Genomic DNA, 16,206 nt, shown 5'->3' on the forward strand with positions numbered 1-16,206 from the left:
CAGCCACACAAAGACACTAAGCAATACTAATACTTAAATCAGCCCAATATTTGTTGTCCTTCCATGACAAATTTCAGGATTTTTTAAAAAATCTTTTTAACTGGTGCAAATGCAGCAGGAAGAACTCAGTATCTTTATTTCATGCTCTGCTACCGTTGGTAGCTGCTTTTCACATTCAGCGCTCAGCTCCGAGCACAGAGCGAGCGCTCACAGCTGGGATTTGGAGCTGCTTCCCAGCACGGGGATCAGCACCAGACTGAAGCCTGCAGGTGTAGCTGTGTTTGTTTGCCACTCTGAGGCAGACCCTGCACCTTCCCTTGTGCTGCTCCTGGCAGAGCTGCTCCCACTTCCATCACTAGATGGCCCAATGTGCACGCGGCATCCGCGCCTGCTGCCCCGGGCAGGGGCCGAGGGCTCCCATCCCAATCCCTATCCAATCCCAATCACAATCCCAATTCAATTCAATCCCAATCACAACCCCAATTCAATCCCAATCCCAATTCCAATGATATCTGATCAATTGTTTTTACACTGAGATTTCCTTCTTGCACTCAAAACCAGACACTCCTCTCTGAAGACAAGAGGAAAGTGGGAGAGCTCTTTCACTGCTCGATTAGCAAGACATCCCAATAATGCTTAAAAACTTCAATTTGTATTTCAAAAAACGTTTTCCCTTACTTTTTAAATCTATTTCTCATGTTTAAGGTAAAAATCAACCAGCAGCATGCATTCATCAAGAAATTTATCTAAATCACTAATTTTTCCATGCTTTCATGCAATTAGAGCCTCATATGAGCAACAGGTCCATGTTCAACAAGAAGTCAAGGTCTGCAATAGGTCGATTTATTTCTCTGTGATTCTGACACAGCATCTTGTGCCTGGTTTGTGCCACAGCAGCCAAACAATTTGAAATTTGCTCTAAAAATAAGTTACGAATTATTTTAGCCTTACGTTGATTTTCCAGACAGAATGCCAAATGTTAAAACCTTTAGGGAAAAAAAAATAGAAAACACTCAAATCCCAAGAGTTTCCTTTTAAAAGCAGAATATCTTTCCACTGGAAAAAAGGTAGAATTATTCATTTGCAATTCTCTGTTCCTTTTGGTAAACAGGGAACACCCCTGTGGTTTGATAATCTCACGCAGGATGAAATAATTCTAACCTCCGAAAAGGTGACCTCACCAGCAATGATGTCATCTCCTTGAAAGGAAGAGAAGTAACACAGGGCTGGTGTTGCAATCTGAACTTCACAAGTGAAGCCACTTCCTAAAAATATTCCAATAATTGAGGGGATAGGAAGTGATTATTTGTATTTCATACAGAAGGCAGTACACATCCTATACACATGGACAGTTACTTTGTAAGGCTCTTTTCCAATGTTCCCTCCAAGAAAAACAGAAACATTTTCAGGAAAAAAAATTGGAAGTTTACAAATGGCAAGCACTGACTTTGAACGTGTTTTCAACTTGAATTGGTCGGGTTTTTAGTTTGATAAAACAAATATATTTTTGTCTGCTACCAAGGGAACACTGGAATTATTTAAAATATGTAATGAAACTACAGTTAAAAAGCTGTAGTGAAAGACATTTCCAGCATCTTGCTGTCTCTCAGCAAACAGCAGCCCAAACTCACCAACTCCAATTCATCCTCCTCCGACTGTACTCAGCAAACAAGAGGGATAACACAGTTACTAAAAATAGCATTGCTTTCAAATGAAAGAAAAGATCACGTTTGTGCTTCAGGATTTTGATTCATTTTAATTAATAATGTGGATTTGCTACCTGATTCTGTAGATAATACTGCTAGAAATGTAATACTTGATGAAATTGGTGTCACACAAACCCTGCTGTTCTGAGAACAATGGCTTTGGGGAAATTGGTGCAGCAAGAGCCTGGTGACCCCAAGGACACGGGGATGTGCAGCACAGCAGCCTCTGCCTGCACTGATCCAATAAACCAGCTCAGCAACAAAATACTTTCACATACAACCATCATTCCATGCCAGCATCTACTCTGAAATCTCCTAATTCCCCCAAAAACACAGACAAACCCAAAGCTGAATATGATGTTGTTCTTCACAACACAACATTAAACAGGTGCTGTGCACCACTAACATCAGAACTGCATTAATGCTTCTATTTCTAATTAAAAGTGTAATTGTCACTGTAATGATCAGCCAGTGTACTTCCTATCTCTCCTACATTTCAGTATTCCTAGAAAACCTTTTTTTTTTTCAAGAATCATTACTCTGAGGCTAATTATAGCTTTTGTTACTTGGATTAATTTGGCATTATTCATCACGAGTACCAGTAGCAAATGTAAGCGCTTGTTGTAGCTTAAAGACAAACAGGAATTATATAGAGAGTACTTGTGTTGTTTATATCCTGCTCCTCCTGGTTATGGCCCATTCTTCCATATACAGAAAACATCCACAGAGACACTGAAAATTTCTACATGGCAGCAAAAAACGAGGACCAAAGGATTTGGCCAAGTAAATTAAAGGAAAAACAGAGCAACACTTCCTGCAAGACCCGTTCTGGGCTGAGGCCGTGGCTGCCTCATGGCTGACACAGAGCTGCGTGCTGTTCCCAGCCTGGCTGGACAAACAGTGGTGCCAGGGAGCAGAGCAGCCCTGCAGAGCACTCAGGGCCCTTTGATGGCCCTGCTGGGGACACGAGAGCCCCGAGGACAGGCAAGGGCACGTTCCACGGTGCCACATCACAGCACTGCTGCTCTCAGCCCTTCCTCACCACAGAAGCTGCTCTTCACATCCCACAGCCATTACGACCCAGGAAAAACAGGTACAAAATGTGCTTTAGGGCACATTAATAGAGCTCACATCACCAATAAGATCAGCCATTCCTCCACAGAATAATGGATAACCCTTTTTAAAACCCACATCCTCCAAACCACCGGAGTTCTCAGTACCCAGTCAGAGGGATGTCAGATCAAAACACCCCAGCCCTGTCTCTATGATTGTGCTCTTACCACATTCAGGTCAGACTGCTGTTTTGCAGCTGTAAAAATTCCTCACAAGCTGAACTTCTCCCCACATCACAATCTGTGCTTCTGACTTTCATCAGTGGCATTTCAGAATACAAACACCCCACTATTCCTGTGCCCTATGGCAAGCAGGTGAGCCAGTTTCTCCCTGTACATGTGGGCAGAACAGCCCATTTCCACAAAGCCAGACCCAGAACTGTAAATGTTTGAACTCACCAGTGGTGGCATCATGCCCTTGCTGGAGGGTGGGATGACGACACGGAGGTCGGGTTTGCGGTTGTTCATGCCAAGGTTTCCTCCTCCTGGTGGAGGTGGGGACTTTGTAGGCATGACTTTGCCTAGGCCATTCCCACCACCACTGGTACCAAGTAGACTTGGTGAAGCTCGGGAATTCACAAACCCATTTCCTGAAAGAGGAAAAACGAATGCACCGTAAGACTGAGAAGGACAATACAAAATTTTGGTGCTCATGTAGCAGTTATGAAATATTTATTTCGTAAAACTTCCGATAACAAACTTCCCACAAGGGGCTGAGTATTGAACAATTGAACAAGCACAAACCACTCTGGCCAGAGGATCAATATGGAAAGGGAATATCACTTCAAGGGCACGCTGTGGCAGCTTAAACGCTGAGAAGAGCAAATTGCCAAAGAACTATTTCTAATAACATCCGTTGTGTTTAGTTTGCCCTTTGAAGCTCCTCCAGGCTGAGCCTGCAGAAAAGTGAGCGTTTTGCACAACCCCTCTTGGTCCCCACCCCCACAGAGAGAGCATGGACCACACTGAATTGCTGCTGTGAGAACGAAAGATCAGCTCTTAAAGTCCCTAAAATTTATTCTTTATATACCTCCAAGACATGTAGGACTAATTTCAGTATCAACACTTACTGTCTGATGATTATATTTAGCAACAATGAGGGGAATAAATCCTTTCCCTTCAAATTCATTCCAGATACACACATCATTTATGCCCATAGGTTTCTTTAACAAAGTCTTTGCCTTACTCCTGGCACTCATTTTAAGAGGAATTGGACAAGCCAAAGCCTACAGGTCCAGGATTCAGCACTGAAATCTCCAAGAGTTGAATACGCTCAAGGTAGAGGCCTCAGCTCACACTCAGAACTGACCAGAAAACAACAGCAAGGCAGTAAATCAGTCAAGTGTCCAGTATTCTATTTTCCCATCCTGACAGAAGCACCAATCATGTTAACCAAAATATAGTTCTCAGAAAAAACTTTAAAGCCACATTCCAATAACAGAAACATATTTATAGCAACAATTCCCAAAATACACAAACCTTATTCAGCTGCAAACAGAAAAAAAGTTGTTAAGGAGAATTTTGCAACAGGGAACCCCATAGTTCACCCTACAGAACCTGTGTGTGTGTGTGTATAAATAAACACAATTCATAGTGAGATTCTGTTTGCACTAACACTGCAGGTCTGAAAGCAGCTTTTATAGGCACAATCAGGGAAAAGTCTGTGAGACAAAGTTCACTGTGTGGGAAATTCTCTCTTAATCGCCCATAGCGCCACGCTGGCATGAATTTTGCATTATTATTCTAATTTGAATAGGCCCCTATGCCCAATCCAATTTTATTGCATTAAATACATATTAATCTAAAAGCAATTAAAATAAGAAAGTTGTCAGTGTCACATTCTACTTCTTTAGCAACATTTTTAATGCCTTTAAAAGCACAGCAAAAAGGAAGAACAGCAACATGTCTCAGCAAGGGCAAAAAACGTCATGGAGGTGCCTGGCACTACCAAGATACTCAGCCAGGGCACACTGAGAACCTCGATGGGAATTCACCAGGATGCTGTGAGGAGGCCTCCTCTGGATTTACTCACTATGTGCATTTCCCACTGTGCCAAAAGCCTGACCATACATGGATGATCTGATATGTCCCCTGAGTTTTCCAAGGTTAACAGAGCAAGGAGGAGTCATTCTAATTTAGTACTTTCCTGAAGCATTTGCATAGGAGGTATGGGAATATGACTTTTAACTCAGAACTTATGGGGGAAAGAAGGAACACAGCAGAAAGTCAAGTTTTTGATGTCAGCATTCTTCCTTCTGTATTAAAATCCACAGCAGAAACTGATTTTGTGATTAAAGGATCTACATTCCTCAGCAGAAAACAGCAGAATTTATTCAGATGCTTCTATGTTAGTGATAAAATTTAGGTGGAGTGGTTGAAAAGTTGGGTTGGAGCTGAGAATACACACTAGAGCTAAATATACTCTTGACTGGTAGGAGAAAACTCTCCACAGCTGGGTCACATGGAAAAACCAACAAGCCAAAAGGAGAAATTTAGTTCTCTGCTACCCTTAAGGTTCCTGAAACAGAGATGGTTTTCGTAGAATCTTGATTTTGTTAACACAGTTATGCATCAATTCCTATCCATTATAAATGAGAGCAGAATGAGCTACAGCCAGCCTGCAGAGATTGAGAGACATCCTCCACAATGGACAGAGTAAAAATTAAATGGATTTGCAAACACTCTAGGGAGGAAAAATTCCAGAAAATGGCATAATTTTCACCAAATTATATCTGAAACTTCATTATGGCACCTCCCATTTTCAGCAAAAATGCCAGAGCATTTAAAGAACTTACTGTTACAACGGATGTAAAGTCTGGGCTTTAATGCAACAATAAATAGCATTTTATTGCTCACTGGGGCTGGCAGTGTCACCTTTCCAAGGCAGGGCTGTGAGCTGTGAGCAGTTCAAGCTGCCCAACAATCCCACTCTGTACAAACAGTGGGTTCTGTACACTTTGGGCCATCCTATGATACCATTTCCTGTCCTCTGGTTCAAGTATTTCGGTAGCCCGTGTGTTAAATCTGGACAGTGTCTCTCTTCCACACCCAATCCAGTCATTTCCTGAGCCCTTATTCCAGGGCTCTGCCAATCCTTCAGAAACATTTCATGCTTTTAGTGCTGCTGTCAAAAACAACAAACTCTCTGCCACTGCCTGCTCTGTGCAGTATCAGGCGGCAGCAGGGCAGCCAAAGCATTTCTTCTGACAAAAGGCTGAGCACTTCTCCAAAGGAGTGTTTAGAATAAATTAAAATGGGAGGAACAGGAATAAAAAATCTCCTAAGTGTGCAATACTATGGGTATGAATCCAATAGCAGCCCTTTGTGATAAAGAGCTGGCACTGAACACTGAGCAAACACTGGAGTGTCTGTATTGATCACCTGAGGGATCATATGCTGGGGCTCCAATAAGAGTGCAGAATATTCCTTTTTAGTATGAAACTTCAAGCCTTTTTCCTTTTAATAATCTAATAAGAAAATCAAATTACCAGTTAAGAGTGAAAGGATAACTAAATGTGTGGTATTTCTTGGAGCAAGGTCAGGAGCCAGAAAAAGATAATGAGTACAGGATGATGCAACTACACAGCCCTTTGCCAAACCAAGGCCTTAATAACCCCATAAATTCTACTTACTATTTCATATAATACAGAAATTGTTTCTATCTGACCTGCTACAGATCTTCCCCAAAGACAATACTTTATGTTTAAAAATGTTTTCAAACTGGAAATCGAAACAGAATATAAAATCCCACATATGTGTAAAAATACAACTGTTTTTAATTCCAAAGGAAGAGTTTTATTTAACTCTAATTCCTTAAAACAGACGTGAAAGCATGTTCAAAACAGTCCTTTGGAAAACAGACACCAATGCAAATATAAGCTCTCAATTATATGAATCATAATTTAATTAGATTTGATGATAACAAAACCTGCCAACGTACATTAGCTTACTTCTTGTTTAGTCAGAAAGTGTTTACTTTTGAAGCAACTTTTTTTCTGAAGGGAAATGTTACAACCCACCCATGATACCAACTGGATATTCTGCCTTCAGAGACATAATACAGCTTAATCTCATTTACTGTCCTGCAGCCCAAGACACAGCATTCAATTACATGAGCCAGACTCATATTTCACTGTATAAATCACATCAGCTGAAACAATGAACACACGTGGCTGGAAAGTACTCCGTGTACTTATTACTACTCAAGGAATAAATTACAGGCATTGATGCCATTAATCTTTCTTTTTTGGTGGTTTTATTTGGTTGTTTTGGGGTGTCTTTTTGGTTGTGGTTTTTTTTATGGTTTTTGGGTTCTGTTTGTTTGTTTTTGTGTGGGTTTTTTTTTTTTTTTGTTTTTTTTTTTTTTTTTTTTTTGCTGTTGTTCATTTTGGAGAAAGACTGAACACAGTTATACACAGTTTTGGAGTAATTGTGGACAAGCAGCTAAGCCATGTAAGATTAAACAAAAGTAAGGATTGTAGTAAATAAATATTTATGCCTCCAGTGACATCATAAAAGCCAACAGACGTCACACAATTAGAAGCAAACTGAAAATCGTGTTTGCAACAAGCCATTGATTCACAAGGCATCAGGAGGCCAGATAAGATCTACTGTAGGAAAACATTGACATGAAGAACCTTGGGCAGGGGAACATATTGCAAGTAAAACCAACAACAGCATTTCTGTGTGCATTAGTTGCTCAATTTGTTTACTTTGGGGTTAGTTTGACAGATTCAAGTGCAAATTAAAAACAGCATATGCCATTCCTACCATTTTCAGCTCTGTACAACACTCACTGCTGATTCTACCATTGTTTCAAAAAGCTCCAGTTCTATATTAGCTTTGGAAAGAATTTAATTCTCAAGGAATCTGAAATAAATGTATTCCTACTGATCTTTACAAATCAATACCTTTGATAGTAATATAAGGTCTTGAAACCTGTCTAACATGTAAGATTTATGCTTCTAAGGCAGTACTTTAGATATTAGAAGGCAGCAAAAAAGAAATACACATGACTAAATGTCAAGGGAATGCTTAGTCATGTTACAGAACTTAAAAAGAGCTCATTTCCCAGGTTGTTGGAAATTTTCTTTTGCCTACAGCTACATAAAAGGAGAAAGAATTTTCAAGGATATTTAGAATTTAAAGGGGTGGTTATTGTTCAGAATGCCATAGCAAACCTAAATAAAGGCATATTGCTCTTGTAGCTGAGTGAAACATCACCAACAGCAACTGGATGTCCTTAAGGTCTTCTGTCAATTAGACAGATTACAGTTAATTACATCACTTTACTTCCTAAACTTGCTGATTTCTGTGTGTCTATACAAAGCCAATGTAAAGAGTGGCAAAGAAAGGAGGAGAGGAATGGCAGGTTTAAAACCACCTAGGATGTGACTGTATCCTGAGCAAGGGGACATTATGTAAATGTTGAGACTTACTTTAACCCAGTTGGGAGATTAACAATTTGTTCTCTGTATGGCAAATTCTAACCAGAATTGTCATGTACCTCTCAGTAAATCAGAAATTTTGGTAACATAACAAACACATACAGCAAGATATGAAATTTGAACTGAAACCAAGGGTACTTCAGGGGCTGAACTGACCTCATGTCATGCAGATGGGTGGTTTCCAAGGAGAAAGAGCTACAGTAAAAAAAAAATATCCAATTCTTTCTTTCTTTCTTCTTGCCAGCACATTTTTAATGCTGATTTTAGCCACTCATTTCTTGTGAGCTGATTTAATCAGAGAGAGATGGATGGATGGATGGATGGATGGATGGATGGATGGATGGATGGATGAGCCTTTGTTAGCAAAGGAAAAGGTTCAGCCCATACCCTGTGGAACAGCTGCTCTGCAGCCCCCTCCCACAAGTCCCTTTCCTCCAGGAGAGCCTGGCAGCTGCAGCAGTGCACAGGCTGGATGTTCCTCAGGGATGCCTGAGCCCCTTCCCTGCTGCACTGACCTGTCCTGCCAGAGCCCAGAGCAAGGCAAAGCCACCATGGCTGACAGTGCTGAGAGCAGGAACCTCTGTGTGCTGCACCTGGCAGCAGGTGAACCAACACTCTGAAGTCAGATCCCTTCCACACAGCTGGGAAGTGAGGAGCTCTCACCAGGGAAACACTGCCTGGGACTGCTCCTACCTGCCACACTGAAGAGGAAGCCCAGACCTGAAACAGCACAGGAGTGCACAGCCTGAAGCAGGACCATGCTCTCAGGGTTTATTTGCAACTGCTTTCCTCTGTGGTCCTCTCCCACAGGGCCAAGGCTTGGAGCTGATGCAGGTTAATAGGCTGGCAAAGGGACATTGTGGAAATGTCAGTGGGGCAGAGGCAGAAGAAAGCTGCTTTCTTAAGGAAGATGCTGACAGCATCAGTGCAGAATATTTGCATGAAACTGCATGAGGTGTTTCTCAGGAGCCAGCTGGACACCCCTGCTGGGGTGTCTCTCATTCCACAAACCAAACTGGACTAGAAAGGTGTGCACAGAGCCTTTCTGTTACTGAAGCCTCTGTGCACTCCAGATTGCTGCAGATTCAGACTTGCGCAAAACCAAGCTCAGAGATTCTTTTATCCTCCCCCATCAGCCAAGCCCTCAAGACAAAGGGAACCATTTACAGGTGTGGCTATTCCCAGTTCTGTCTTGATCCCTTTCTGGCAACTCCAAGCAGTTTACAGGTGTGTGCAAGCTGTCAGTGGCACCTCTGCAAAACCCCTCCTCGGGCCAGGATAAAAGACCACACATGATCTACACTGACTCTTAGTAGAGATCCAACAGCTCACAGCTTTTCCAGCAGATACACCCTTCAGTTCTGCTCCAAATAAAATCAGTATTCCTGAGGTTACTTCACATTCTCAGAACCTGAAGATTAGTGAGGGCATTAGAGAACATATAGCTCTGGAACAAAGAGGAGAAATTCAGTAGTCAAACAGACCAGATCTTTTTATCCATTGTCCTGGTAAAAATGTAAGAGGAAAGAGAATTTCTTCTTATTTTTTTCTTCTTTTCCAAAAGATTACCTGTGTCCTTAATCTGCATTATTGATCAGAAGGGCTGTTTCACTGACACAGAAATGCACAGACAGAAAATACTGTGCCTTTGTGAAATCATAAACAGCCTCCACTTCCAAAAATTCCTTAAGAATCCCCTGGGACTGGGAAGAATTTAGGTCTCAAGGTTTATGGTTTTCATGCAGCCTTGGCACTGAAAACCAGCTCAGGTCCTTGGCATGGTTCTGGCTCAACAGCACACGTGAAAGGTGTGAAAGAAAAAGCAGAGACTGAGTAATTGTGGTGCTACTTCTGAGCTTTTCTGGTTCTCAGAGTCCTCAAGGATGGCACAAGGTCACTGCAAGTGCATTCCACTGGGAACCTGGGGATGCTTCATGGGGTGATACCAATCCACTGGAACACAGCAAAGCAGCTCTCATGGCAAACTGGAATGTCATCCATCCATCCATCCATCCATCCCTTACCCATCCGTCCATCCCTCCATCCATCCATCCATCCCTAAGCCAAAGAAACTCTCCTCTGTATCTGGGCATGTGAGGTTCTACTTTGCCTGAAGTGTTCTCCCCATCCTGGTGATCTGAGACTCCTGAAGCACGTTTGATGTCCATTGAACATTGACCAGGAACAACAAGATCATCAATGATCTAGCTCAGAAACATTTAATCTAATTAACAAAAATAATAAATTAGCTCTAGAGCAAACTCCATTATAATGCTGGACATTTTTTCCCTCTCAAAACTGGTATATTTGCCAAGTAAAAATTTTCAGCAAATGTTTTTTATGTGGTGGGTAGAATTTTAAAAATATTACAAAATGAAAATGCTTTTTCAGAGTTATGACAGCTGCATGTGAAGTAAGCTCTCAGTATTATAAAGTGATCACAAAATTTTCTGTTCTGGATATAAAAAACCACCTACCAATCTTTGCTACAACATGCAGATATTTTTACTCAAAGTTATTTTCCACAGAAAAACTGTTAAGTTGGCAGATTGACTGCTAAAGCAAATCATTTCCATTCCAATCCAGTTACACAGGACTTGAGAAAAGGACTTGTGTGAACTCAATATGAGCCATTTTATGCAACATCTTTGTTTGAACTGGGTCCCAAATAAGCAAGATAACCTTTACTTGCTTGTTACTAAGAGATAAAGGCATGTAAGTGTCTTTCAAGAAAATGAGAACAAAACCTCAGATTCCCAAGAACTTCACAATATTGAAGAAGATGGAGTTTTCCTTTATTTGTAAGAGAATATATGGGAACATGGATATGCCAGTACTCCATCTTTACCTCTGACATCACTCCTATAAATTGTGAGCTGCAAATTTGGCACGTGACCTTTCACTAAACCCACAGGAGAATTCTCCATTCCTGAGAAGTTAAAAAAAAAAACCCCAACCTGGAAGCTAAAAGCAGAAAATACATTTTTTAAAAGTGAATTCTACAATAAGTGCAGCAAGAAACTAAAACCATTATTGTCTGCAGACATAATTAACATGAGATACATTTCAACAGCAGCTGTCAAGCTCAAGTTGACAGCAGATTTAGTCAATCTGGTTACGTATGATTTCTTGATTGTGGCTGTAACTGAGAAGGTTCCTGTGCACCTGTCAATAGTTACAAAGTTTTTATGCCAGAACTTACAGCAAGTGGAGCTCTGACAACTCTGGGTACCCCTCTAATTTAGCATTCTGGTGTTAAGCAGGTATTTGAGTTTCACTAAAGACGTTCCCCTGTTCTTGTACAGTCACAACTCTCACTTGCATGACAAACCTTTCTAGAAGTGAGTGGGTATATGTATAACATCTTGGGTGTGATATTCTGCAATGTAAGAGATAAGTGATGCATTTTGACTTTTTACATAAACTATTAATAAATGCAAGGAGGAAAACATTTTACTGCATTAAATATGTCCCCCAAGCTGCTGTAACTGGGCATTTCTAGAGTTTGATACCCTATAACCACTGTTTTATTTGCTTATTGAAGGAAGGAGTCTTAAATCTGAAGGTTCTCTTAATAAAGCCTGATTTGGGAAAAGAGGCCTGAAACAGCCTGATAATAAACTTATTTAGTCTGACTCGAAAAATTATACGGAAATCAACATCTGACCTCTACAGTTTCTAAAAATAGTAATCTTTTTTCAACTGAGGAAGCTTCCTCCATTTAAAATCTTGCTTACCTGATGGAAACCACTCTTTAATATTTCATATCTTTGCTGCACATAGCCAAGGAGTGGATAAAGAGTGGAAAGTCAATCCTGTGCTTTCAGCCTTGGAGAGTTGCAGCATTTTTTATTCATCAATTCAATTGCCTGACTTGATGTTCAAAGAACTTTTTCCCAGCTGCCACACTAAGTAGCCAGTGGGCAAACACTGAAAGGTCAACAGTTGCTTCTCTAATTCCATGCTGTGAACACTTCCCAAGGGGAGTTGGGTGTGTTTGCTAAACTGACCTTCAGCCAGCACGGCTTCCAGAGGCACAGGAGGAATGTGACCAAAGTGGGTGAGCTGTCATTTATTTTGTCTGTCTGTGGCACGGCACATTTCAGTGGCTGCCTGCCTCTCTATCAGAGTGCTAAATTTTGTTTAGGGGAGACAAAATATTATTGAAATGAAAAAGTGCTATCATATATTTTTACTGAAGGCCAAAAAATATTGTGGATTTGATTTTTGGCGAGATCTCTAATTTGTTTTCAAAAGAAATTCTGATCATCATCCAAAACTAAGACAGACCCTAGCTATCAGTTTCCAAGATTTATTGCTTTCTTCGTGTAATTGCTAGAAAATTATTAGCAAGATACACATGGCAATACAAACAACACAGTCTGTATTTGCTTCATTCTGACTGGCACCACAACCAGCATCAAACATCCAGGTCCTGCAAATACTGAAGTTGAGAACTGAGCTGAGCTGCCTTTAGTGCAACAGTTCAGATTTGGCAAACATAAGATGTTTCTAGAATGCTGCAATTACACCTGTAGAGAAACACAAAAGCAGCAGCACGCTACTACTGAAAACCACTAAAATAAAAAAGGCAAATATAACTGAAGTGGAAAGGGCACAGCAGTAAAAAGTTAAATGCCTGATAATAATTTATAAAACTTGACAATAACAGTGCAGCTAAAAAAATTACAACCTTTGTTCTCCCACAGCCACTTTTTCCAAAGAGTCAAAATAAAAAATTGCTTTTGAAAAACTGAGAAACTGAAACCACGAGACTATTTTTTATAACAAAGACACGGTACTGCACTTACCCACTGGACTGGTACCAGCTCCATTTGGCACTGAGAGATCAGTTGTCCCCAGCATTCCACCTAATCAAAATAAGCCAGAGCATTAAACTGACTTGCCCCATTACAGTACCGTGGAATTCTGTACGTCAAAACTTGAGCTGTGCAAATGCACTGGCAGCACTGAGAGCCTGTTACTCAGGAGGGCTCCTGTGGGCTCTGGCAGGGGATGGGCAGGTGTGGAAGGAGGGGGGGCAGCAGCAGCAGCAGCCTCACCTGCGTTGCCGGCGCTGGGCGGTCTCTGCGGCGCCCCGGGGGACACGTTGCGGTGCAGGGTGCTCTGGGGTGGGGACAGCATGGTGGTGTCCGTCAGAGAGGAGCTGGCAGCCAGGGATGGGGACACCAGGGAGCTCCCGGGGTTGCTGTAGGTTAAAGTGTTGGGATTGGACACCGGAACCGTCACCGACATGGAGAAGTTCTGGGCGGGCAGGCCGGGCTGCGGGAGAGAGGACGAGGAACAAGGAGACAGCGCCGTTAGCACGAACTGTGTTTGCAGAAACAGCACATCAGAAAAATTCTGTCATGGCAGTTTGTTGGTTTTTATTAAAGTTAATTCTGTTAGTTTTTAAACTCTATTAAGCGTACAGTTTTAAAACATCCATTTGTTGTAAAGTATGGTGTTAAATTCTTATACATGACATGATTTACAGTGCCAAAGAATTACTCCAACTTCTCAAATATGTAAAGTTCAAACAGAGAAAACTAAAAGTATTCACATGAATTCACAAGCTTATAAATACAATAAATCTAACAGTTAATTTGGATTATTACAAAGCAATGACAAGCTAAACATGTCTACAAATCAATGAACTGTTGTACCTTCAAAATGTAAGCATAAACATGCACATTACAAACAATTATCACACAAAAAAGAACAAGTTAGTAATAACATTTTCTAATAACATAATAACTTTGCCAATATATTGCTACTAATCTCTCACACTTTGTTTTTCAACAGATTAAAAAAATAAACAGATCTTTAGAAAATCACAAAGTTCAATAATTTAAATTTAAACATTTCAGGCTCCCCAAACCCCTGCTTTAATAACCATTCCATCTTTTTTGCAAATCTAATTTTTTTAATTCTAGTTTTTACAGCATTATTTAAAAGGCAACTGTTTTTCTGCAGTATATATGTTTGTTATTCAACAGCTATTGAATCAAAAGCTGAGCTGCCTGCCCATCTATGGTACTCATTTGGTCATGACTAACTTCTTTGGCCTTTGTCTCATTCCTATCCTTTGACAGTGATGGGTTTCTGAAACAAAAGGGACTATTTTTTTTCACAACTCTCATAATTACTGGAAACAAAACCATGACAGGTATAATTTAAGGACAAAACCCCAGTAGTATTTATTGACAGAATAGAGAGAGGTGATGGCTGTGATTAAGGGGTCAAAGGCAAATGACCAACACACATGACCTAGCAAGTACACTTTAAAAAATGCAATTTCCTCAGCTGTAGCTTAAAAATCACTTAGAATGATACTTCTGCATGAAAAGTTAGATAATACAAGAAATATAACGATAACTATACTAATTCAGAGAGCAGAATATATTCTCTACAAGAAACAAAACCTCTTACTAGTGAGAGCCAACAACAATGTCCCTACTGAAGCATTCTAAGAATAATCATCAATTTTTGGCACAGATGGAAGGAAAAATTAATGAAGCAGAACAAAACAAAGCTAGCAAATCATTCACAGTATCTAACCAATGACAAGCCCTGCTGGTGCTTGTTTTCAGGGGAAACTACTGGAAACTACTCAGTATCTACCAAACCCAGGGTGTTTTTACACAGCACACTGTCAAGCAGCTCAAACTAAACTGGAAATACCTGAAGTCTGCTGAACACACTGCTAGGAGGGAACAGCTGGAACATTTTTTCTGTAGGTTTCTCAATACAGAACCAATAAGTGACAGCCTCCCCCCACACCTTACAATGAAGGCTGCCTGCCCATCTATGGTGTTCATTTGGTTACGACCGAATTCTTCACGCTTTGCCTCATTCCTGTCCTTTGACAGCAATGAGTGCTCGAGAACAAGAGAAACTGTGTTCTTGTACAGCCCCACAAGTACTGGAAACAAACACATAATTGGTCAGATTTGAGTTACGAATACAGAGCTGTAGAGCTAAAAGATAATGTTGCCCTTTCTATTTACACTGATGTCCACACAGACATTTGGGCTTCTCCCCAAAAACCCATTTAGCTGTAACATACTGAGAGATGAGGCCCAAAGATGTCTCAACACAGAAATGTCGGATATCAGAATCTTCAAAACAAAGAAAACCTAAAATATATTGGTTTTATTCAAGCATAACAGAAGTGATGCTGGGTGTCATGACTGTCAGTTTGCTGTTCAGTGCCCTGAGATCTCTTAGGCTCTGAACGATGAAATGATTTCCAATATCAGCAGTCATTTGGAGACACTACTCAAGTGCCCCAGGGTCTGTGCAGATTAACCCACCCAGTTCATCTCCTTTAACTGCTACAAGATTTGCATACTTAAAATATTCAAAGGCTGGACCAGAGCCCTGTATTATTTTGCTTAGAAAATACTTAGCAATACTCAACACTAACTGATTTTTGTAGGTGGAAATTAAATGTCACTGTGAACACCTCCACAAAAAACATGCAACATTTCCACTCCTTTTATCCCCAAACTGAAGTTCTGGAGCCAAGTGACTTATGGCTGCATACTGGGTTAGCACTTGGCAGAAAATTGTTAAATATGCCTCAGTGTTCAAGGAAATATCCATTGGAATTTCAGTGGAGCAATCTTTTGAGGCTCTCATTCTGCAGCAGCCTTGATTTTAAATATCTAAGTAACTTTCTACATCCAGACTTGAGCAAAATAAATTCTACTAGTTAGATGACAAAATTAATCCAATTCTATTTGCCTGCTTGTCACATACTGTAAAATCTTGATCACCAGACAGATGAAGACCTACAAGATGTAAATAAATGACCCTACACCCCACAACAAAAACCTATCTTGGTAAATATATTTTAGGTAGGATTAGGTAATGCAGTAGGCTCCTGAAATTTTGAAATGTTGTCTTGTGTTCCAAAGGTATGAAAAACTGGGAGTA

The 16,206-nt window shown here is 40.6% G+C and overlaps 1 protein-coding gene across 6 annotated transcripts in view; it reads right to left on the bottom strand.

The window, feature by feature from the left end:
* Positions 1-16,206, bottom strand: part of MEF2A (myocyte enhancer factor 2A) — a 78,477-nt gene that overhangs the window by 6,357 nt on the left and 55,914 nt on the right. For 4 of the 6 annotated variants that reach the window (XM_054273129.1, XM_054273135.1, XM_054273132.1 and 1 more), the window contains 4 exons: positions 13,329-13,548; positions 13,077-13,136; positions 3,218-3,408; positions 1,632-1,655 (listed from right to left, as the gene is read on the bottom strand). In XM_054273129.1, the coding sequence (XP_054129104.1) occupies positions 1,632-1,655; positions 3,218-3,408; positions 13,077-13,136; positions 13,329-13,548 (495 nt within the window). The remainder of the gene's footprint in view (positions 1-1,631; positions 1,656-3,217; positions 3,409-13,076; positions 13,137-13,328; positions 13,549-16,206) is intronic. The other 2 variants (XM_054273133.1, XM_054273134.1) reach the window with 1 other exon arrangement.

This window comes from Melozone crissalis, unplaced genomic scaffold (genome assembly GCF_028551555.1).
Source record: "Melozone crissalis strain CALT ecotype California unplaced genomic scaffold, PUWL_Pcris_2 ptg000014l_1, whole genome shotgun sequence".
In the NCBI taxonomy this organism is placed as follows: domain Eukaryota; kingdom Metazoa; phylum Chordata; class Aves; order Passeriformes; family Passerellidae; genus Melozone; species Melozone crissalis.